The 23435-nt window shown below is 39.4% G+C and overlaps 2 protein-coding genes across 2 annotated transcripts in view; one reads left to right on the top strand and one right to left on the bottom strand.

The window, feature by feature from the left end:
* Positions 1 to 2268, bottom strand: part of LOC109639547 (protein phosphatase 1 regulatory subunit 37) — a 67603-nt gene extending 65335 nt beyond the window's left edge. Inside the window, exons 1-3 of the mRNA XM_069535698.1 lie at positions 2252 to 2268; positions 1748 to 2049; positions 212 to 312 (exon numbers count right to left, since the gene is read on the bottom strand). Coding sequence (XP_069391799.1) covers positions 212 to 312; positions 1748 to 2049; positions 2252 to 2268 — 420 coding nt within the window. The remainder of the gene's footprint in view (positions 1 to 211; positions 313 to 1747; positions 2050 to 2251) is intronic.
* Positions 2269 to 6238: 3970 nt separating this feature from the next.
* Positions 6239 to 22449, top strand: vrk1 (VRK serine/threonine kinase 1). Its single transcript, XM_069536023.1, has 13 exons — positions 6239 to 6378; positions 6792 to 6951; positions 7354 to 7409; positions 9425 to 9494; positions 10561 to 10648; positions 10838 to 10946; positions 11532 to 11624; positions 12305 to 12437; positions 13193 to 13313; positions 14694 to 14752; positions 15638 to 15807; positions 20585 to 20669; positions 22121 to 22449. Exons 2-13 carry the CDS (start codon positions 6792 to 6794, stop codon positions 22282 to 22284), a joined length of 1308 nt encoding a protein of 435 aa, XP_069392124.1. The 5' UTR covers positions 6239 to 6378; the 3' UTR covers positions 22285 to 22449.
* Positions 22450 to 23435: the final 986 nt, after the last annotated feature.

Below are 23435 nucleotides of genomic sequence, written 5' to 3'. Positions count from 1 at the left end.
TCTCCAACTGGAATAAACTCAAACCTACCGCGCCTTGTGGTGGTTTTAAGTTGAGACAACAAAAAGTGACTTATAGTAACACACAAATAAAGAAACCGACTACGCACAACCTACAGAAACTAACTAATCAACAGTAAATCATCAAAAGCAAACGCCTCATGTAGTATGACTGAGACATACAAAACTAGTGTTGATATGTGAAGAAGTGTACCTGGAGCTGTTGCACGATGTGTGGTCTTGGTTGGACCTGGTGTCTGATGCAGCTCTGCTGGTAGGCTGCCATTACCTCTGTCAAGGTGATGCAGCTGTCATCTGAAATACAAGAATACAATCAGTCACTGCTTTGATGTCTGCCTATCCCAGTGTGCCACCAGCAACTATTCAGAAGTGCTTATGAGGCACAGAAATGCCATACGGTGAACTGTCTGTGTGTGTGTGCACTACAGGAAAGATGGTCGTCAGTAAGAAGCGACAGAGACGTGAATGTCTGTATAACGATAAATCAACCAATTAGACAGTTCGATTTATCTACCACAGCCTTATGGGATGGTGAATTCCAGATGTGGGAGACGTTTTGATCTTTACGTATCCTTGGATATTAAAATAAGGAGAAATAAAGTAATGTGACCATATTTATGAAACAATGATCCATATTAATAGTTTACATGTGCACAGAAGAAAGAAACACAGACAACAGTCAGATTAAATAGAGCAGGCCTCTGCACAACTTTCAATGGGCCTTATATACCATAATTGTTAACCATGGTCAATGCAAAACTATTATGACTGGTGATGTAGGTATTGTTCAATGGGGAAGATGGCAGCAACTGTTAATACACATTTTTTTTTCAGTATTTCATGGAGATATTATGGTGTTATGTTGAATATAAGCTCAAAGGTACAGTGTGTAGAATTTTGTGATATCTGGTGTTGAAGTTGAATGTTGCAGCTGAACACCACTCACCTCACCCTCTCCTTCCAAACATGAAAAAGAACCTATGGTAGCCTCTACTTGTCATAAAACTCAAAAGGTGTTTAGTTTGTCCAGTCTGGACTAATGTAAAATGGTGGCCTTGGCAGAGAGGACCCCCTCAATGTAAATATAAAGTATTTAAATATAAAGGGTCTTTTCTGGGGTAAAGAAAACTACAATTCATACAATTTAGATGAAATGAACTAGTGAAAACATCATGAGAATTATTCTACATTAAATTTCTGCCAATAGTTCCCTTTCACCTAAATCTTATACACTGGACTTTTAAAAAAAGAATACAACTCCAGAATTCAGAACTCAAAATTGAAATAAACAGATTCTATTTTGCTATTAAGACAGCAGGCGATATGGGACACAAATATTATCTCAATATTAATGAGGGCATCTTGATAGCTCTTTATCTTCTTCATAGGAGACATATAAGGGCTGATTGATATGATTGTGGCCTAAGTTAGAAAGAGATGAGTGACACAGCTCGGGGGGGGGTTCACTTCTTACAGCCAGGTGCTGAACTCAAACACGGCAAGAGGAAGCCAGGAAGATGGCCGCTGTCCTGGAAGTCTGGTCACTTTCTGGGGGTCGAAGATGCTGACTTCTACAAAGACAGGATCCATATGGTCCTTGAACACTCGACTGAGTGTGTAAATGTAGGAGGGGATTATGTTGAAAAATAACTGTGTAAAGTAACTTTTATGCCTTCGACCTTAAGCCAAGAATTTATCAGTCAGCCTGCGTAGTTAAACAGTAGCTTACCCTTTCTGGCAGAGTTCCTGTGCTCTGCAAAGCCAGATACGATCTGTTCATCAGGGGGGAAAGACACATGCTTTTCTCTCTTCTGTCTCTTCTTCTGGTTCTCCTTCGGGTTTTCTAGTCCGTCATCACTCTGCTCATCATTTTCGTTGTCACTACTATGGGTCATCCCTCTGTTTAGGATTGAATAACTTTCAAAAATTTTAAGCAAACTGTGAGTTCCATACAAGCAGGAAAAGCTTGGCCTATCAACAACCACTGTACCTAACCTCTGAGGAACAGTGGAACAGTTCCTGAAAAAAATTCTACTTTAAAGATGGAGCTGTTGTACTACTGACCTTGCTTGATGTGAAGTACTGCTCTTTCCACTCTGTGGCACTTGGAAAGACAAGACACTAAAGAAACAATATCTTATTCATGAGTTGTGTGCTGGGTTGTGAGTGAAACCCAATATGTTTGTATCCAGTGACGCATTAAAAATAGGTAAGGCCCTGCACATTAACATACCTATTTAAATACGGCATTTACAACGACATTCGTGTGTAGAAGATGGGCAGGTATATTGAGTAGACCTTTCAAATTATACTGGTTCTACATGTAATGTGAGGTGGGTCACCAGTAGTGACAAACTTACAGATTATTATAATCCAATTCCCCAGCTCTCTCAGCTCTACTTGGTTTTTTGCACTCCTTCACTTCACTCATCAAACACCATTGCAAAAAACATGACAGCATTTTTTTATATTTTGAGACCTCCTGAAAGTGAAAGTTTAATAACGTTCATTTGAGGGATCGACTAGAGATGTACCCAGTTTCTATGAACTATATGTACTGTCTACATTTGGGGTCAGTTTTATAAGTTTGACCGCAGGCATATTTTTCTCTAAGCCAGTAGATGACGGGCCAGAACATAATCAAAGGCTAAATCAAAAATGTTATTTCAATCACCTGAAATTTGTGACAGACCGTTACAGAATGCTTAGTGAACTCAACCAACAAACCGACAGATGTTATCCGGTATCTAGGTTTTGCTTGGCATATTTGCTTTTTTGAACCAAATTGTACTTACTTGATTGTTGTTGTTCTGGGTTTGTACCCTCATGGTTGAATGTACTTATTGTAAGTCGCTTTAGATAAAAGCGTCAGCAAAATGACATTTTATATAATTATATATTCACATGCATGGGAGATACAGATGTAACGTTGACAAGTAGCGCTGTGCTGTAACTAACTCCCCACTCCTGGAGGGATGGATGAAGTGTCCACAAGACACTTTTGGAGTTTCAGGGATGAACAGTGTTGCAGCCAAATCCAAAACAATTGAAGGAAAATGGTGACCACTTCTTCAAATGTAAAAAAATAACATAAAATGCCTCCATACTGCACCTGTTGTGTCATCCAAGTGTCTGTAAGCCCCAACATTCAAATTTGACTTGAAATGGCACCATTTAGACCATGTTTTTGGTTTAAACTGACTGCAGCTATCGCGATTAGTGCATCTAAGACATTAAAGGCGTAAGACAAGACTAGACATGGATATAAGGCTGGAACTTAAAGCACAAGACGAGACGAACTGGCACCGGATAGGAGAAGAGGCAAACCATATATACTAACTGAAACAGGGTTAACTAGATGCAGGTGTAACATATTAGGAAAGGAAAGGTAACACAAGGGCAGGAGTGAAGTTACCTAAAGGACCAGAGACAAGCGTGAGTGTCAAAGTAAAACAGGGAAGTGACAGATAACAGGAAATACTGCATGTGTGTGCATAACCATGACATAAAGTGTTTCAAACTACAACATGCAGTTTGTTTGTAACACGTAACTAGCTGTGGAAATGCATGTGTACATGATCAATAGTTTTCACTTTAGATTAGGGAATGCAGAAAGGTTTTTAAATGACTTGTATACACTTATACATAATTCTTGAAGGGTTAAGGGAGATCTACAAATAATATGTAACACATTTACAAATGATGCATAGTTTACACTTTAAATTGGGGCTTGCAGAAAGGTTTGTAAATGATTTAACCATATGTTTACATATCATTTGTAACAGGTGAGGACCACTTGTTTGTTTTGCAGTGCTTCTGTGTGCTGGCTGCTTCTGCAGGCTTGGGGAATGTATAGAGAGCTATCTTCTCTGACACATGGAGCCTTTTCTATACACTTACAGGAGCTTCACCTGCAGGTCATAACTGGTTCAGAGGTTCACATTACCCGATCCCCAACAATCCACACAGAGCTCAAGTCTCTGTATCGAGTGAATGTATACACTGACCTCCCTTCATCCCCTGACTCTAAATCATTTTTAAATGTTTATTCACTTTCAAAAAAAAAGTCAACTCATTTAAAAATTGCATGATCATAATGGGTTTTTTGTGCTTTTAATAGGCTAATAATTGCTGAATGCAGAGTGATTCACAATACATTAAACCATTACTTATTAATTATTTACTGAAAATGTGTTCATGATCATTTCATGTTTTATTAAAAGTGTTTAAAATGACTTACGTTATTAATGTTTTGTAAATGATTAGTTCATCATTAAGTAAGTCTGTGAAAAGCCTGCAGTTGGTCCAAAATGCTGCAGTGCTGACAGGAATTAAAAGGAGAGATCATATTACTCCTGTCTTGGCTTCTCTAATTATGTCAGCTATTTTTTGTTGAGCAACTAACATAACAAAGCTCAATAATTCAGGTGATATTAAGCATTGCAGCAACAAAAACGAACATTGTGCTTGTCAACAACTTTGTCAACAAATTGGTAAAGAGGAGGTGATTGTATGAATGTTGCTGTCATAACAGAGCTCAACAGCCGCAACACACGAGAATGTCTGTGTAATGAAAAGTATCCATTTCTTTAACTATATTAAATATGTTTTTCATTCTGGGAGGCAGACTGTAAAAATGAGGGAGATCTCCAAAAGTCCTTTGGCAAAGCTACCTACTGCCTGCAACATAAAACAAATCTTTGCATTGGGAATGCAAAATGTTACAATTACAGAGTAATGAAAGGAGTACTGAGGTCACAGACTTAACTAAAGCAGCATGAAGTGTTTCCGATTATTTCCTCATTTCCTCCTGTTTTATCATTAAAGAAAAGAAAGAAAAGAACTGGAGGCTACAATTATCGAAAGCTCATAAAGCATTAACAAGTCAACACAGAATAAAGGAAACAAAGACATTGCACACTTAAAATGTTCAATGGCATTTTTTCATGAAGTTTGTCACATTTAGATATTTTGTGAGATAATAACAAAATGCAATGTGTTTTCAATATCTGTGTGAATTTACTTTGTCTTTGCTGAACTTCTTATAATTGTTGTGATTGACATGGACACTGAGTTCAATCCTCAAGGAAAAGAAACGTGAAAATGTACAGCCATGCCACTGCATACGTAGACAAGGCAGTCCTCTCAACTAATTGCTAATCTTGGCGGCGCAACATGCTGACTGTGACAACATGTAGATTTTTGACCATGTTGACATCTTAGTTTAGTGTAGTAGCATGCTAATATTTGCTGATTAGCATTAAACACAAAGTACAGCTGAGGCTGATGTACATGTTTGGTCATAAACCAAAACTTTGGTGTAATTTTGACCTGATGTCAAGGATAGTTCACCAAATTCATTCCATTCCATCCATAGGGGAATATAGCTATTAGGGCTGCACGATTAATTGTATTAAAATTGTGATTTTAAATCATACCTATGTGATCTCTGTTCGATGATTGTGTCTCGATTATGTTCCACTGCTCCATAATTATAACCACTCCCACCCACTCCCATTGGCTCTCTTATCAAAGCTATACCCCCAAAACACCTGAGCATGCACTACCTGACAACTGATAGAAGCCAACTTTTCGGTGACTCGCTAGCTGTGAGGACTCTGGTCATGTGCAAGCATAGAAGGTCAGTTAGTGAAAGACAGGACACCATCATTCAGACCCGTTAAATGTTTGGCGATGTTTATCACATTCTTAGGAGGACCACAGACACCATCTTTTTTTTCAAACACCTTTATTTATTGATGGCTGGACATCAGGATGTGAAGATGATTTCAATAAATATAAAAAGTGTATCAGAGACAACTTACAATACTTTTAAGTGTTCCACAAACTAATTGCTCATTATTACATATACAAAAGAATTTAAGAGCTGGGTGGAAAAATGGGGGGCCTGTGCTATTTTTTGTCCCTCATCCCCCTAATGTGTTAATCTGGCCCTGGTTGTGAAAGTCCCCACTTGATGTGATGTTAATATTTGTTATGTGACAGCAACTGACAAGCAGCTCAGTTTCTCCTTAAAAATGTACAAATGTATTATGTGTATATATAGGCCTACTATAGCTATAAAACAAACATTTAAATCACTTTTATGTCACTTGCATTTATATAATCCGTAAATGGAAATAAAAGGCTCATTCTTTGCTCACTAGTCACAAACTTTTCCCGTCACCACCGGTTGAGGTTTGAGTGCATTTACGTGGAGAATCGCTTCCGTAATTACGCAGCGTAATCGACCAATGGAATAGCAAAGTCTCGTGACGCCATTTCCTGACCGGTAGTTTTGCGGGAAGTTTGGTGCTGGTGCAGTTCAGTCTGCAGTCAGCGATAAACAACAAAGTGAAGGTTTGTGTGTTCGTCTTGTCATTTTGTGAAACGTGTAACCATCGCCTGCATCCACAGTGTCGCGCAGATTCAGAAGCGTTTGTTATGAAACGTCGTCACTGGGCAGCTAACGTCACGTATCGATACTATCGAGACAGCAGAGTTAGCTCTGAAGCTAACGTCACTTGTTTCACTACCTAGCTAACGTAGCGTTAGCCTTTCCAGAGCTACCCTTACCGCAAACGCGTTTTTGTTGAAACGACTGCAGGCGGACACCGCTTCAGTAAACGCAGTGGTCATTGGAATGTATTAAAGCTATTATTGAATTCGTAAGCTGTACTTTACGTCACTGAGTGTTAACGGGAAACCTCTGGATGTGGTTAGCTAACCCCGTTCGTAATGAAAGCATCCAACACGATGATGGTGCGTTTCAGATGCCACCCAAAGCCAAGGCTGCAGGGAAAGGAAGAGCTCCGGCTAAGAGGAAACTGGCAGAGGAGTTCCCACCAGGAGAAGTGTTGACTGACACCGGGAAGAAGGCCTGGAAACTGGGGAGTCCAATCGGTCAGGGGGGATTTGGTCTCTTATATCTGGGTAAGAATAAATGGGACACTGATGATCAAGTTCTAAAGTTGAACAATACTTTCTAAAAGACATTCGCAGATGATGTGACTACATTTTTATCATTCATTTTTCTCAGGCAAACATAATGCCTGAACTCGGGACACGATCACTGATCATATTTAACTATCCTCTACCACCTATTATAGGTTCCTGGCAGTTTTGTTTAATTGAAAAAATTATATAGCTTTGGATAAAAGTGTCAGCTAAATGAAATGTAATGTAATTTTGTCAGTAAAAGTAACAAAGAAGAAAAATACTTATAGTTGATGTACGGATGGTCATTGTGTTTCATTGTTCTGCACAAGATCGAACTTGCAGAGTCTGACATGTGTAAGTACTATTTAATGCTGACATTATTTTCTTTTTCTTAAGCTGATGAAAATTCTGCAAAATCTGTTGGTGCAGATGCTCGCTATGTCATCAAAGTGGTAAGACTCTAAACATCCTAAAAGCATGAACTGATATTGAGTTGCTAAAAAGTTTTTTCTTTCATACACGTCACATGTGCGCTTCCTACAAATCATTTCCTTAAGTGACTCTTGGTTTTCACTGTTGTTTACAGTAGTTTTGTTTTATTTTGATGTTTGCAAATCAGTTTTGAAATGTTTGGGGGAAAAAAGCATGGGCCCCAAAAGTGGTCAGATTGTAGATGAAATATGTCCTGTAACCAAAGTGAGTCATACTCTGACAGGAGTGTTTAATGTTGTTGAACATCCTTTGTAAAGATCAAAACTCATCAGAGTGAAATGTGTGTGTGAATCCAGCAAACAGGCAAGGAGCTGGAAGAGAAATCACATTCAATTGCTAGCCTCCTAGTTTTATTTTTTTTAAGTCAGTGGTTTTTTTAATATAATTAATTGTAACATTTAATCAAAGTATACAATTAAGCTTCCCTGCCTTGTCTGTCCCTTTGTTCCTTTGCTATTCCACGATGTTCTTCCACATCATTGGCTCGAGATAATTTATAGGGAACTCTATATTGTGACAAGAGAAAAATATTTGTTGTTTTATGTTAACTTTTGTAGCAATTGTGCGTTATTTGGACAATGCTTTGTGTTTTTCCACACAGCACGGATACAGGTGGGGAATTTTGCTGTAGGCACCACATAGAAATAGAATGTGAACGTGAGATAGTAATTCAGAAAAGAAGGACTTTGAAGTTATGGCAGTTCTTGGTTTGGCTTGATGCAATTGGAGCAGTATGCAGCAGATGAGAGGAGCAGTAAATTACTGACAGAGCTGCTAAAAACTGTAAAAAAAATAACTTTTCATGGTCCAAAAATATATGTACTTTAAGTGGACTTAAAGTGATAATTTGGGGCGCATGGCTCCCTGGGTGTTGGTCCTGAACTTGTTTTTGCTGTGGTCAGGCTCTGCGCCTTCTCCCCTGGGTTGTAGAGGTCCATAGTCAAGTGGAAGAATTTCAATAAAACCATGTTGTTGGAGTGGAAATAATGCTTTTCATTTTTGTTTTCAGTGTCTGCATAGACCACTTACTGTATTGGGTTTATGTAAGCAGTTAAACCAAAGCACATAGAATTTAACACCGTATACCTAAGCATTTGTTTATTTATTGCAAGACATATTGTAGGGCTGGGCAATATGGAAAAAAGTCTTATCACGATATTTTTTTTCATATCAGTTGATATCTGATATAAATCAGATGGTAAAAAAGATTAGTGGTATTAACTGTCTTTGTGGGAACATGCTTTTGACACTATGTACAGTGCAAGCTACTCTGCTTTTTGTCGGCCTTCAAATAGCCAAAATATCTTTGCGCAAATTCCCCTGACCCTTCTTTTCAACAACGTTCCCGTCTTTAGAGCCTTGGGCTGTGTCCGTTGGGTTGTTTTCTTCTATAACGCTGTTGCTCAAGTTTTTCGTTAACATTTCCTGTCATCATTTTCTCTTTTATATAGCTCCCACTCCTGATGTTCTGCTGCCATGGCAGCAGTAGCCAAAACATTAACATGTGTGCTACTGTCTGCTGCTACTGTCTGTGCTTTCTGCGTCAACCTAACCTGACAGGGCTGTAACTCTATACCAGACACATTATTTTTCATATATTATCGTTACTGCGTGTACTTCTTTGTTAGGAAATGTGTCCTTTAAATAATGTGGGATGTTAAATGATATTTACAGCAATGTGATGATTTGTTGGTTTGTTAGTATTTCATTTGCTTGATGAGCTCAAAAACAGACATACAGTCAGGTTATTTTAACTATGTTCCAAAAGTTTACGATATTATTATATATATTACTGTTCCCACATGCTTTCACATATGCACCCCGTGTAATGTTGTATTTAGTCTTTACCGTGTGTCCATGTGCAGCTTTTACCAGAAGACATCAGATGATAGATTTGTTTGTCTATGTAAGTGCCAGTTATTGGTAATAAAAAATAAAAATGTAGACATAAATGTACTTTGTGTTTCATCCACAGGAGCCCAGTGAAAATGGACCTCTGTTCTCTGAGCTCAAGTTTTACATGCGAGCTGCTAAGCCTGAGCTGAGTAAGCGATATTATAAGTCTTTATACTCGAACACACACACACACATCTTTGTACTTCTATCTTATTGAGGACACTCATTGGCATAATGCATTCCCTAGCCCCTGACCCTAACCTTAACCATCCAAACTAAATTCCCAACCCTAACCCTTACCTAAACAAAATTCTAACACTTAAACAAAGTCTTAACTGTCAAACATCCCATTGAAAAAGTGAGGACTGGCCCAAATGTCCTCACTTTCCAAAAATGTCCTCACTCTCTAGGTTCTATATTTAAAATGGTCCTCACAAATATATAAATACTGGAACACACACAGGCCCCTGCTGAAGTATACCATCACATTACATTACATTTCATTTAGCTGACATTTTTATCCAAAGTGACTTAAAATAAGCGCATCAACCATGAGGACACAAACCCAGAACAACAAAAATCATGTTAGTACAACTAGCTTAAAAAAAGCCAAACTACAAAGTGCTACATGTAAGTGCAACTAACTTTTTAAATATAAAACACCAGAGTTAACGATTGTTATTTGTCATCATCTTCTTAACCAAGGTGTAGTCAGAATAGAAAGTATGCCACCAAACCAAAGTTAGTCTTGTAATCATAGCACAACAGTCTCTCACCACCAGGACAAACAAATAAAAGAAAGCTAACTTTCTTAATTAAAAAAGACAGTCTTGTAGCAGAGGCATGGGGGGCCCTACAGAGGAATGGAAGCATTTGGTGGAAGCGCTGTTGGCCCCCAGGCCACAGCTTTGCATTTTATATAATAACAATCCAAATGTCAATCTCCCCTGACAATTAACTGTTATATTACTAAGGAACCAAAGGCTCATATTTTATTCATGCTGGAATCTCATGTTGTTGGTAAATATTTGTCCCAGCAGCAGATTAGCTTGCAGCCTCGCTGCCCGGCTCCCCCCACAGAATTCTACTCTTATTACTATGAGCATCACAGCCATCACCCACTTACACCAGCACCAGTTAACACCTTGTACACAGGATATTTCAGTAACCACACCGACTTGATGGAGAGATTCAGTATGTTCTCTTGTCCTGCAGTCCAAAATTGGATGAAATGTCACAAGCTGAAAAATCTGGGAGTTCCCAGGTACTGGGGCTCAGGTCTGCATGAGAGAGGAGGGAAAAGGTAAGATTTTCCTGGTAAAATTAGAAATATATATTTTTTTATTAAGCATGAGAAACAAATGCGTTAATCATCACAACAGATAGCAGCACAGTGTTGTTTCTACTGCTTCTTTACTGCATTCACACAATAAGTGACTGAGCTCATCTGACGCTTCCCAAATATTAAACACATCCTCTTTTTGCTTTCCAGGTACAGGTTCATGGTTATTGACAGGCTTGGCACAGATCTGCAGAAGAAGTTTGAAGAATGTGGAAAGAGGTTCCCCAGAAAACTGGTTCTGCAGCTTGGTCTTTGTCTGGTTGGTTATATCATGATCAGATGGTTTCACTTTGCTTGAGAACTGCACTGTGCAGAACTGTGAGGAGAGAGGACATGCGGCACAGTTCATGAATGCATGGGGGAAAGTAATAACCGAATTAACCAACATGAGCAAAATTAAGTCTGTTAGAGGTTATAAATGTCGTTTTGATACATTTTCGGTTAATTGCTCAGCCCTCTCATAGACTAACACATAACTGTGTTTTGCAGAGACTGTAGCTTTGTAGCTTGTTCATGGGCATCTTGAAAAAGCAGGAGAAAGAGAAAGTGCAGACCCTCAAATTTCCTAAAATATGTCCAAACTATACAGATGTCATTCGCACTTGGCTGAGATCCTGTCACAGTGTGAGCAAGACATATCCATTCATGGTCGAGCAGATCCAATTACATTTTGTTTGTGATGCGTTCTTTGTGTAACATGCCTCTTTTCTTATAGATGTGTCCATATACAGAACAAATGTTAATACCTTGTTTGTAGACACTGGAAATCAAAATAACATACACCAAATGCGTATTTTGCACTAACATTTGATATAATATTGTTTTCTTTCTTTTTCTTGTTTAGCTGGATATTTTGGAATATATCCATGACCATGAATATGTACACGCTGACATTAAAGCATCAAACCTCATGTTAAGCCACACTGATCCCAACCAGGTCAGTAGAAGTCTAAGCACAATGATTGAAATCACATTTAGGTTTCCATTTAGGGGAAATGTTCCTCTGTATTTTTTTTATGTTTTTAAACTAAGGCACTCCTCTGACCCCAGTGCTGTTCCATAAAGCCTGGGAGGGGATTGTGTTCTAAGATCATTATATCCATTTGTGGAGGGGGATCCTAGCAAACAAGGTGGGGGCAGGGGTATATAGGCTATTTAATTTGAAGATTATTAACATATAATTGGTGGTATTATTAAGGAGCCATTTATACATTTTTAAAAGTGGTCCCTCTGGATTTAAATATTGGCTATGTTTGAATTTATGATATTTCTGAAGCTTTACTGGAATGTTTGATTTTATTACAGTAAGATTCTTTATTAAAGTCAGTAACCAAGTGTAGTGTATCAGCATAATGCAGACTAAATAATAATGAAGGTTATGTAGGTGGAGTTGAAATTATCTTCTAAAAGGCTGGAGTCATCTGCTGCTCCTGCTTTCAGGCTTTGTGCTAAGAGAAGGTAAACATCCTGTCTATCTCTGACTACAGATGAGACTAGTGTGATTCCTGGAATCATTCCAGATGTATTTGTATGAATGTATTAGTGTTAAATGTGATGTTGCTGTTGGTTTGTGCATGCCTGTATGCATGCCTGACTTTCTGTTTTTGTGAACTGTAGGTTTACTTGGTAGATTATGGGCTGGCATACAGGTACTCTCCTGATGGTGTCCCCAAAGAGTACAAGGAAGACCCCAAGAGATGTCATGATGGTACCATTGAGTTCACGAGCATCGACGCCCATAAAGGAGCATGTGGGTATTAAGTTTAGTAGTAGTTTTATGTGCCCATTTACTGATTACATATAGGCAGGTAGCCAGATCTTTGATTGTGGGAAGGTCACATAGGGTAAACATTCTTACCTCTACCTAGAAGCTGAATCTTGTAGTATTTTATGTCAGGTATATCTTCACAAAGTATAAGAAGTTTTATAAAAAAAAAAAAAGCATTCATCTTTTTTGGAAATATTCACCTTCTTTCAGGGTTTCCCCCTCTGTGAAGATCATTCTTATATAATATGTGAACAGTACAGAGCTAAAGTCACTCCCTACCCATACCTCCCATTAAACCACTCATTGTCATTTTTATATTGTGTTCATGTGTGAATCAAAAACAAGATACTCTGTGGATAGATTAGCCGTTTCCCCACGCTTCCCTCTTTTTGATAGGTTCGCTAGGCTAACCATGTTCTGACTCCTGCTTCTTATTTAACACACAGCAATGAGATTATTATTCTTATTTCATTTTTGGAAAGAAGAAAACTTCCCAAAAATGTTTAACCTTTTTAAAAGCTACAATTGTATTACCCTAACTGACCCCTAACCCTTAGGTTTAATAGAGACATGATATATATATTAGATCTAGGGCTGGGGCGACGCGTCAATACGTTAGATACATTGAACATGGACCACTAAACATTTACACAAATTTACACAGTGTTTTCATATGTGAGGGCGAAAGTGAAGGTGCTGATAGTGTTTGCGACTGCTGATGTGGTTGTTGGCTCCAGCTGCATGTAGGCGGAGCGACCTGGAGATCCTGTGCTACTGCATGGTTCAGTGGTTGTGTGGTCGGCTGCCCTGGGAGGACAAGCTGCAGGACCCCATCTACGTCAGAGACTCCAAAATTAGGTGAGAGAGTAGCACCTACATTCACTACACACTCCCTCTCTGACTGTGGTTTTGTTGTGTGCTGCAGTAGCAGGACTATTGTACATTTTATTTGTATAGCGCCAAATCATAATATACATTAACTCAAGGCACTTTACATAGAAGTGCAAGAACTTAAAATCGTATTAATATAGAGAAACCCAACAGTTCTCACAATGAGCAAGTGCTTTGGCAACTGTGGAGGAAAAACTCCCTCAAAACAAAAAAAGAAAATATACAATCAAGACATTTAATGCAAACAGCCCACCTTTGAATAGGTAAGATTCAACTCAACATGAGGGCAAACTTTGTTGAAAAATGTCAGCTTCCTCTCACATCTAGAACTGATTTGAAACTAAGCATAGCAACCATACATACTCTGCAAACGCCACACAGAATGACGACCACAGACAACAAAACACCACATCACCTGAACATCTCGATTCAACATCTGTCCTTTATAAGGTCGTCATGCCAACATACACTGCTCAAGATAATTAAGGGAAGACTCAAATCACACATAGGATATGTTAGGACTCCTGTCCGGGGTCCCCAGCAAGGCCCCTGACAGGCTCCAGTGTGTGCAGAACTCAGCTGCCAGGGTTCTCAGCCGCACCAAGCCCTGGAAGCACATCACCCCCACCCTCATCCAACTTCACTGGCTTCCTGTCAAGCCCCACATCCATTACAAAATCCTCCTCCTCACCTACAAATCCCTCCATGCTCTTGGCCCCCAGTACCTGTCTGACCTCATCTGCCCCTTTTACCCATCCCAGAACCTGCAGTCCTCAGACTCGGGTCTGCTCTCCACCCCACGCACCAGCCTGCAAATGTTTGGCGACAGAGCATTCAGCGTGGCGGCCCCCACCCTCTGGAACTCTCTCCCATCACACATCCGCAATGCCCCATCTCTGGACACCTACAGAAAACCCCTGAAAACAAACTTGTTCACCACAACTTATGGACTCTAGCCTCAGCCAATCACTACTATTATTAGCTTGTGTTCTTGTTTGTTACTTTTTTTATTGCTGTATTTTCTCTATGTAAAGCGCCTTGGGTACCCTGAAAGGCGCTATACAAACCCAGTTATAATTATTATTATTACTTAAACTTGCCAGCTATTTCAGCTGGCACCTCAGAATTGCAGCTCGATTCAGTCTCTCAGTGTCTGTCTCCCTTTGTGTCCTGCTGTCAGCTCTGCTCCTGACTTTTTAATCCAGGGAGAGCTCATTGGCCAACTACTCAGCGGTGCCAATCAACTCTCCCTGTTTGACCTGGAGGTGCTCACTGAGCCACCTCCACAAAAGCAGTTTTACCTTCAAGTTAATGAAAATGACAAGTTTCAAACTTTCTGTCTTACAGGTGTCAAGAAAACATCTCACAGTTTATGAACAAGTGTTTCTCTGCTCAAGACAAGCCAGGTGACAGACAAACACACAAACACACACAAGCAAGCACAAGATTGAGTGTAGACCTGCCATTAATAGAACCAGTAAAAAAGAACTAATAATCGAAAGAATGGCCCAGCAGTACAGTACTGTATGTTTTTCCCAGCTGTATGTGTGTCTTTTCCAAGCTGATAACTCAACAGACAACTGGGTAAAACTCACCCCGCAGCACCATTAATCAGAAAAGGTTAAGACCTAAGCACCTCACCATACTCAACAAACATGCACACACACACAAAGGCTTTAGTCATACTTAAGTAAACAAAACATTCATTTATCTGCAGCGTGATCTAATTATAATCTTTCAGACCTACTTGGTTCTCATTTAGATGGTAAATCCAATAGTGCACGCTCAAGTAAACACTGTTTGCTGTGGCTGCAAATGGTGACTTTGACATTTGTTGTCTTGCTGTGGTAACAGTTGCCATTTTAATGTTGGCATTTTGACCTGCAGGCAGTGTGTCGGTTCAGGCAGAGGAGACAAACACAAACATCACACCTCCTTCCGTCTGCTCTGTTAAGCACAACTGAACTGTTGGTTGCAACTCCATCTGTGTTTGTGTCAAGTCTGAAAAAATTGACGATGCTGCGACCAGCACTAAACATTATAGTGAAGACAGAGTTCTGGCACATGAAGAGGAACATGAATAGAGAGATGGTTAGGGTCAGTCAGGGTTATTTACTTAGTCTTCCATAATATATCATGCTCTAAAGAACTTCACTATCTAATTGTAAACTGTAAAGCCACAGCAGCCAAAATAGACAGAGAAGATCTAACAGACATACCTGAACTGTATGAGCTTGTCTGGTGTAGCTGATACTGACTGTGCATCACTGTGTTGTTCTGTTGAGCTGCAGATGAAATCGAGAAGTTCATGGAGGGGATTAAATCTCTGGGATACCAAGACAAACCACCCTACGAGAAGCTGCGCTCCATCCTGTTGACCGGACTGAAGAGCATCCAGTCTAAAGATGATGGCAAGCTGGAGTTCCTTCCTGCCAATGGAGCTGTATCACTTCCTGCTCAGGTACACTGAGATTGGCAACAACTGGGGTATAGGGAATTCTCTGAGACTGCCTCGCTTCATTTTATTGTGATGCTTGAAGGATGATGCTGCCTTAACGGGCTCGTATTAAACGAAAGTGGTCTGTAGGGCTGTCAACGAATATTCTAAATTCGAATATATATTTGAATATTTTAAAAAAACGGAGATTCAATTGTGAAAATTAATATTCAACTGTGGAAAAAAACACATCAGCGGCTGCTTTGCGAGTGGGGCGCACTGCATGACGGGACAGGCCACAGGAGTTGCACTTGCACAGCATCACTCACTGCTGAAAGTGAGACGCGACCAGGGTTTCCAGGTTGGTGGATAAAAATTTGGGCTGGTTTCGGATCGGTTCGGCGGGCTTTTGTAGCCGAAACACGGGCACTTCACATCCTTCTCCCTGCGACCCTCTGTTCAGCAGGCAGCATTCTCACTCACTCCTTCACCCACATACACACCCACTACAGCTCTGGCTGACGTGCCCCCTAAACTCGCAACATATACTCCCACTACCTTCAGCTCACGTCAGCCACAGAGACCAGTTATTACCTTTACAGTCTATGGTTATTACCAACCGTTATTAACAAATTGTTTATTTAAATCAGTATTCGCATTGCGCATAGAGAGAGGCGGGGGCGAGCGACGGAGCTGTCTTTTTTTTACGGTTTAAGTTTTACGGTTAGTTAATTTACTTAATTTATAATGTGTAGGTATGTTTTATGTTAAAACTGAGATACAAATACCTATACAAGTAGTTATGTCTCATATTAGTTTGTCCTCCTTTTATTGACATAATGCACATTGCGCATGCGCATATATTCGAATGGTTCGAACCTATGTGTTTTTTTAGAGCAAATATTCGAACGTCATTTTGGAGCAATTTTGACAGCCCTAGTGGTCTGTATTTAATTTTCAGTGACATGATTCCCTTGTCTTGAATGTTTTTAAAATCTCAATACTGTCTGTTTTACAAACTTAGCAGGGTCTGAACATTTTCTAAACAACTGTCTGCAGTTTACTGTTATATACACAAAACCTTGCTGGTGTGTCAGGCCTGGTGAAAATGTATATATTCTGGAGTAATTGAAAATGTTTGTGGCAAAATGGCTCAACATGTTCCCACAACAATTCCGTCTGGTTCAACCGATCTTCACAAAATTCAGTACACGTGTATCATGAAAGGACCCCACCATCAATTTGAGCAACATGAAGTCGTCCATTTTGGATTTAGTGGCCATTTTGGCCATTTTACATGTTGTGTATTTCAACAAACTCCTCGAAGAGTGTCATCTTAACAAGATGTAGATTAAAAGTACAATTTTTGAGTTTTCGTCACACGCTGTGAGCGTGGCGTCAAATTTTGATGAATCGCCATCAAAACCCGAGGTTGCTGCATCTTGGACATACTCGATCCAATAGACATTTATTGTACGTCTCACTGGCTGTGGTGTTGAATTTTGATCATTCACCAAAAAAGTGGGATTTATTATAACTCCTCTGAGCATTATCCAATCAGTCTCAAATAGCTTACACACGATCACAGTCCCGCCCTGATCAGATCCATGTGTCAATATTGACTCATCATTACAGCACCACCTGCTGGCGACAGGAAGTGACATATACGACGTTATACTTTGATGTAGGGCTCCTGGCTCATTTTCATACACAGGTCAAATTTGCCCAGACAAGTCAGAAGACATTCATGGTAAGAATTGTGACTTTTCCTTAAACTATGTAAACATTGAGGTGCGGCGAAAGTTGATCCTTTGCCAAAAGGAAGTTATCATAACTCCACTGTGCATTGTCCAATGGGCACCAAAAGTCTCACCTATGATCAGAGTCCCAACCAGAACAGATCCATGTGTCAATATTAACTCAGGGTCATAGCGCCACCTACTGATCAGCGTGAAAATGAAGTCGTTGTAACTCCACTGTGCATTATCCAATCAGACCCTAATTTCTCAGGCTTCATCAGAGCCTTTAGACTGTATGTAGTGATTGTGATAGCACAACCTACTGCGAAAAGGAACAAAGGAACTTGTTTTAGTTAATTTGATTCACATTAAATTTTCGCCATATGGTCTACACGTGATGATTATTAATAATAATTATAGCAACTAGTGTAGTGCCCTTACAAACATTTGTTTGGATTAGACTGTTTGCTTGACCTGTTGTAAGGCTGGTTGCAGCTTTCTCTCTTGAAAAAAAAATAGATCTGCAGTATTTGATCGTTTCTTGGATCAGAGTCACGGATCGGATAATTTTTCGGATCAGCAAAAAAAAAAAAAGACAAATAAACATAAGTTTTGTCTTTTCGTTTATTAACACACAAATTATTAAATTAAAATATATCAAATCAATTTAAAGTGCAACATAAAAAGGCATATCTCCTTCCTTTAAACATGGACCAATGACCATTAATAAAAAACAGCTTAAAGTGCAACATAAGAAGGCACATCATCTTCCTTGAAACATGGATAGTGAGTAAAATAAAGCCTATGTCCACATCTTCAAAGAAGAATAAAAGAAAGAAAGCAAAGCATTCCTGAGCTTATAATTTCAAATTCTTTTTCAAAAAGACCAGGATGTCTACATTGTCTGGGGAGAGTGTGGACCTCTTTGCAGTCACAATGTCCCCTGCTATAGCTCTCCGTTCCCCTAGACGTTCACCCGTCTGTCGTGAGCGCAACAGAGGATGCTCGGGATAGTTCAACCACAACTTTTTGTTGTTGGCGAAGTGGGTGAGCGACGGGATATCGTAACGTACTCAAGCACTTTCAGCATGTGTTTAAAGCCCTCGTTTTGCACAACCGAATATGGCCTCATGTCAGATAGCGTTTGTGATGGCTTTAGTCTGGTCTCATTGTGCAACAAGGGGCTGCATAAATGCTGCGGTGATATGCGGTTGTTGAGCAGCCTTCGTTTTCACTCCTGTCAGTGAAACACCGGGGTGATGTCACTTCAAATGCGTGGCCATGCTTGATGTGTTTCCACTGTCATATGGCTTTCTTGTGCCACAGTGCCCACACACTGTCACGCTTTTGTCCACTAACCTCTTTCCTTCATTATTATATTTGACAGGGAAGCCAAAATGCTCCCATACAGGGGATTTAAGTGAAGCGGGGCGTTCAAGCTCCTACTGTACGTTCCTCCGCTGGCCATGACCAAGCTTTGTTTGGTCTGAACATGCGCACAACTTTTTTTTTTTCATAAATCAATCCGCAGATCACGTGTGTGCAGAACCGAAGATATTGATCCGAACGGATCGTGGATCAAAGATGATCCGTTGCACCACGAGTATTTAAGCTGTAGTAGGGTAAAGACTGGACTCAGTACACAGAACCCCAAACTTGAGAATTAGTTGTTGTTGCCCTTGCAATGAACACACTGTTGGCATGAATGGCAACTTAATTTCGAGTGCGATTTCCTAGTTGCTGCTGCTACAGAGCACTGGCTGCCTCTTTATTAATATTGAACATATCGAATGTGAAAATCGCACCACATTTGACACAAGACTTCTTTGGGCCCTTAACAATACACATGCCAAGTATGAGGTATGAGTTCCACAGATGGACAGATATCTGGAATTATTAGATTATAAACTTGATTTATACAGCACCTTTGAAAGCAATGTGTTGTCTTCCTACAGTAAGTGGCCAGTATGGAGTATGGTTTGGAGTTCACTGGTAGTTTGGCTTGTTGTCTGGCCGATAACCAGCTGTCATTTCCATCCCGCTGAAGAAGGATGAGTAGACGTTTCTTTATTGTTCGGAATGCATCCACTTGATTTGCCCTCTGCAGCAGCAGCAACAGACACAGGCGTGAACACTGTTGGGCTGGAACCCAAGCTTATCTAGACCCTTACTGCCTGACTACTTTCAGCATTAGCTATACAGGGCTTCATTCGCCGCAGGTACTCTCTTCACGTCCGCATCACGCCACAGTCATCACCGTAACCACAATGTCAGTGAGGCAGTACCACGTCACACACACACAGTGGCCTACGTGCTTAAAGGGACAGGCCAGCCTGTAAAAAATGTTACACACGTAAACTATATAACTATATAAATAAAACCACCCCAGATATCTATAAAATGCATGAAAACAACTAAAACAATAACATTTAAACAAAAACAGACATTGACAAAAGTAGAGTGGATGTAGAAAAGTGTAAAATTCTATTTAAAAATATATCTTACCTCCATCTGATTAATCCTATGTAATGAAAACTCTGCAAAACAGTTTTTAATGAATAATTGAAAAACTACACACAATGAATCTTCAGACTTTATAGAGGCTCAGGATGGAAGAGGACAGATAGAGGACTTGATTGTCTTTGTTAAGTGCAGGACTCTCTGAAGAGCCACCATTTCTCTCTAAATCACTCTGATTTCAGGACAGAAATTATTTAGTAAGTGTGTGAAACACTCTTTGTTGCTTTTTAGGAAACCTTCACGTTTGTTGACCCCACAGTTAAAACACACATTTATATGTAAAAATAAATGCAAGCCAGAGTGTTTGTTAGTCGTGGTCAAAGCAGTGGAACAAGTGATCTGATGTTTTAATGGAAATGGAAAAAGGGCTTAGTTTAAACACATTTAACTCTTAACAGAGGAAAATAAAGGCTTTTATATTAATATATTTTCTGAAGAGCAGGTGCAGAACCAAATAGTACATGAACAAATAAGTTATAGGTTTTAATGTGGACATATAGTATGCACATGGTCACCACCATGTTCTTTTCCTCTTCTTCCAGAAAACAGCCAAGAGAAAAAAAGCAGATGAGGAGAGGGAGGTGGATGCAAGTTCCCCAAAGAAAAAGAGAGTCACAAAGAAAAAAGGTATGATCAGATGTCATATTGTCTATTTGCTGTTAATCCTTATTTCTTTTCCACTGCAGAAACTTGTCTAAAGATATGTAGCTAGTGGGTCAGGTTGTTTTGTTTACATGGTTGGATCTGCTTTATTGTTGAGTTCTTAAGAGTAGTTCACAGAAAAAAGGGAAATTCACTCATTATCTACTCCCCACTATGCCGATGGAGAGGTGAGTAAAGTGTCTGAGTCCACAAGCCCCACTGAACCTTTAAAAAGTTCAAAAAATGCACATGGCAGCACCTACCACGTCAACTGTGACTAACAGGGAACCTCGTCCATTGTATCACTCTCTTCACACATTTCTTAACTGCATCTACAATCTATCTAAGATAAGATGTTCAATCATGGACCCTAAATCACAGGTTGGTGCACTCCTCCTGGGGAAAAGGGTCATTGGCTTGTTTGTTTATTTTGCAAAGAAAAAAAGAATGAGTAATAATATACAGCGCAGGGGAAGGCCAGTGGACTTATTTTGAAGCCACCACCTAAATATACTTATATAATATAGTTCCTTAAACATAGTTAAAACCAGACTCAGGCTCTGTTCAGACCTGGTATTTAAGGGATAGTTTACCCAGAAATTAATATTCACTTCCACCAGAAGTGGCTAAGCTAGTGGACATTAGCACGTCCAGCAGTCCCTATACGCACCATCAGCAGACATTTAGGCTTAAAACACAGTGTACTACAACTTTGTCAGGGCTTGTGGACACTTGGATGACACACAAGCAATATGGAGGCACCCAGGCGTTTGATTTGGTCACCAATTACTTCAATTGTATTGGATTCTGCTCCAGCACTGTTTACCCCTGAGACTCCTAGAGTGATTTGTGGACTAAAACACTTCACCCAACCCTCCATCGGCATTGTGGTGAGTAGATAATGAGTGAATTTTCATTTCTGGGTGAATTATCCATTTAACATTCCTTCTAAGTACAGGGGTGAAGGCATTGAGGTAGGGCTAGGTGCTAAAACAATAGCGATAATTATCGCAATATATCTTTTGCTAGAAATATAAGACATGGTTGATAGAATGTTGATAAAATGTTGATAGAATTCATTCCATCCATGTTTTGACAGACAACATGAACAGCCAATGATGAGAATAGCACCGTGCCGAACCAATCATGTGGCTGGAATACAGTTACAGTTGCTTTTGATGCTATTGTTGCTATTATGATATCCTTATATATATTTGGAATTAAATGGTCTCAAATTTATGACAATAATAATACTAACATTTTGTTAACGAGACTTATTCCAATCTGGGACAATTTATCGTCCAATAATATTTAATAAGTTGAAAGATTTAAAGTGCAAAAAGAAGTGTACATTTTTTTGATTAGTGTCTTTTCGCAGGAAAACTATTACAAGTAAATTTATTGCCCTGATTTTTTTTTGATTTTTTTTTTTATAGAAGTGAATAGAGTGAAGAGTCCGAAAAAGACTCCAAGAACAAGAAAGGTGCCCAACAGTGGAAAACAGAGTGACCCAAAATCCATGTTAGTGGAGATGGGGACCCAGACCACACCTGGACTAGCCCAAAAATCCAGAGGCAGACCCAAGAAGACCATCACCTGAACATCAACCAGTCTATACTTGTCTTTCCATCCTCTTAAAAATCACTTTTAAGTTTTATATGATAATTTAGATAATTTCTGTCTGTCATACACTGGTGGTGGTAGTTTGATTGGCTTTTGTGTGGTTTAAGCAGAACCATTGTAATAAAGAAGAAATTAAATATTCCATCTTTTGTTTTTAATTTGTGATGGAAAGAAAACTTCACGACTATGACACAGATATGTGAATTATCATTTTCATTAAGTGTAAGGGTTTACTGTTTGGTGTAGAAAGAACTAAAGAAACCTTTTCCACAGTGGGGAGTGGGACTGATGAGTCAGGATGTCGGGATTAATCGGTTTTACAATAACCGTGATTTCATAATGTCACGATTTCATAACCATAAGAATTGTAAAAACTATGATATCTTACTATGGTGTCCTGCCTCTCGCGAGTCACGTAATTTGTGTGCACCAGCCACTGAAACATTAGTTGAGAAGAGAGAACTGACGAGCAGCCTTATTTTCACCAACACTGGTAGAAAACCTCCATCAGAGGAGAAATCCTTGTTTACTTTCGGTTTGACCAGCTCTGAAGGAGCAGCTGACACAAGCCCCCTCTCTCTGTTGCTCTCTCTCTCTCCCTGTTAACCATTATAAATGCAGCCAAGAGTTTAATTCACCTGTACTGAAAAGTAAGAGTATAATAAGGACATGAAGAATGTGGCTTGAATCAGGACACGTTTCGTTTTTCAAAACTGGTCAACATTTCGCTCCCATAACAGAAAAACTTCCATTGCTGACCTTTCAAAAGAAACTCCCAAACAGATACACTGCTTATGATGATAGGAAACACAAATTCACTGACCAACCTTCCACAATAAGGCAACTAAATAAAATGGCTGACATAAATTACTTTTAAATGTTACACTTATTTGATAAAGTTGATGATAATAATAAATAGTTTAGTTCATAAGCTATATTATTAGCTATATATTAATTGTTGCAAGTCTTTTTCCTTCTATAGTATCGATAATCAAGAAAATCAAATATTTCCTCTGACAATAATCATATCGTGACATTCCTAGTCAGGGCTGAGGGGGCCCTCTTCTCTTATTTAGCTGAATGTTGCAACACAAACCTTATGTTCTTATAAGAATAACTCAACCTTCG

This window comes from Paralichthys olivaceus, chromosome 12 (assembly GCF_024713975.1).
Source record: "Paralichthys olivaceus isolate ysfri-2021 chromosome 12, ASM2471397v2, whole genome shotgun sequence".
NCBI classification, from domain to species: Eukaryota; Metazoa; Chordata; class Actinopteri; order Pleuronectiformes; family Paralichthyidae; genus Paralichthys; species Paralichthys olivaceus.
The sequence above is the reverse complement of the archived record's forward strand: the minus strand, read 5'-3'. Positions and strand labels throughout refer to the sequence as shown.

Coding starts and splice junctions, on each gene's coding strand:
- vrk1 (XM_069536023.1), top strand. CDS start 6,792: ATGCCACCCAAAGCCAAGGCTGCAGGGAAAGGAAGAGCTCCGGCTAAG. Junction 10,947..11,531: donor TGCAGCTTGGTCTTTGTCTG/GTTGGTTATATC, acceptor TTTCTTGTTTAG/CTGGATATTTTGGAATATAT. Junction 13,314..14,693: donor GTCAGAGACTCCAAAATTAG/GTGAGAGAGTAG, acceptor TCTGTCTTACAG/GTGTCAAGAAAACATCTCAC.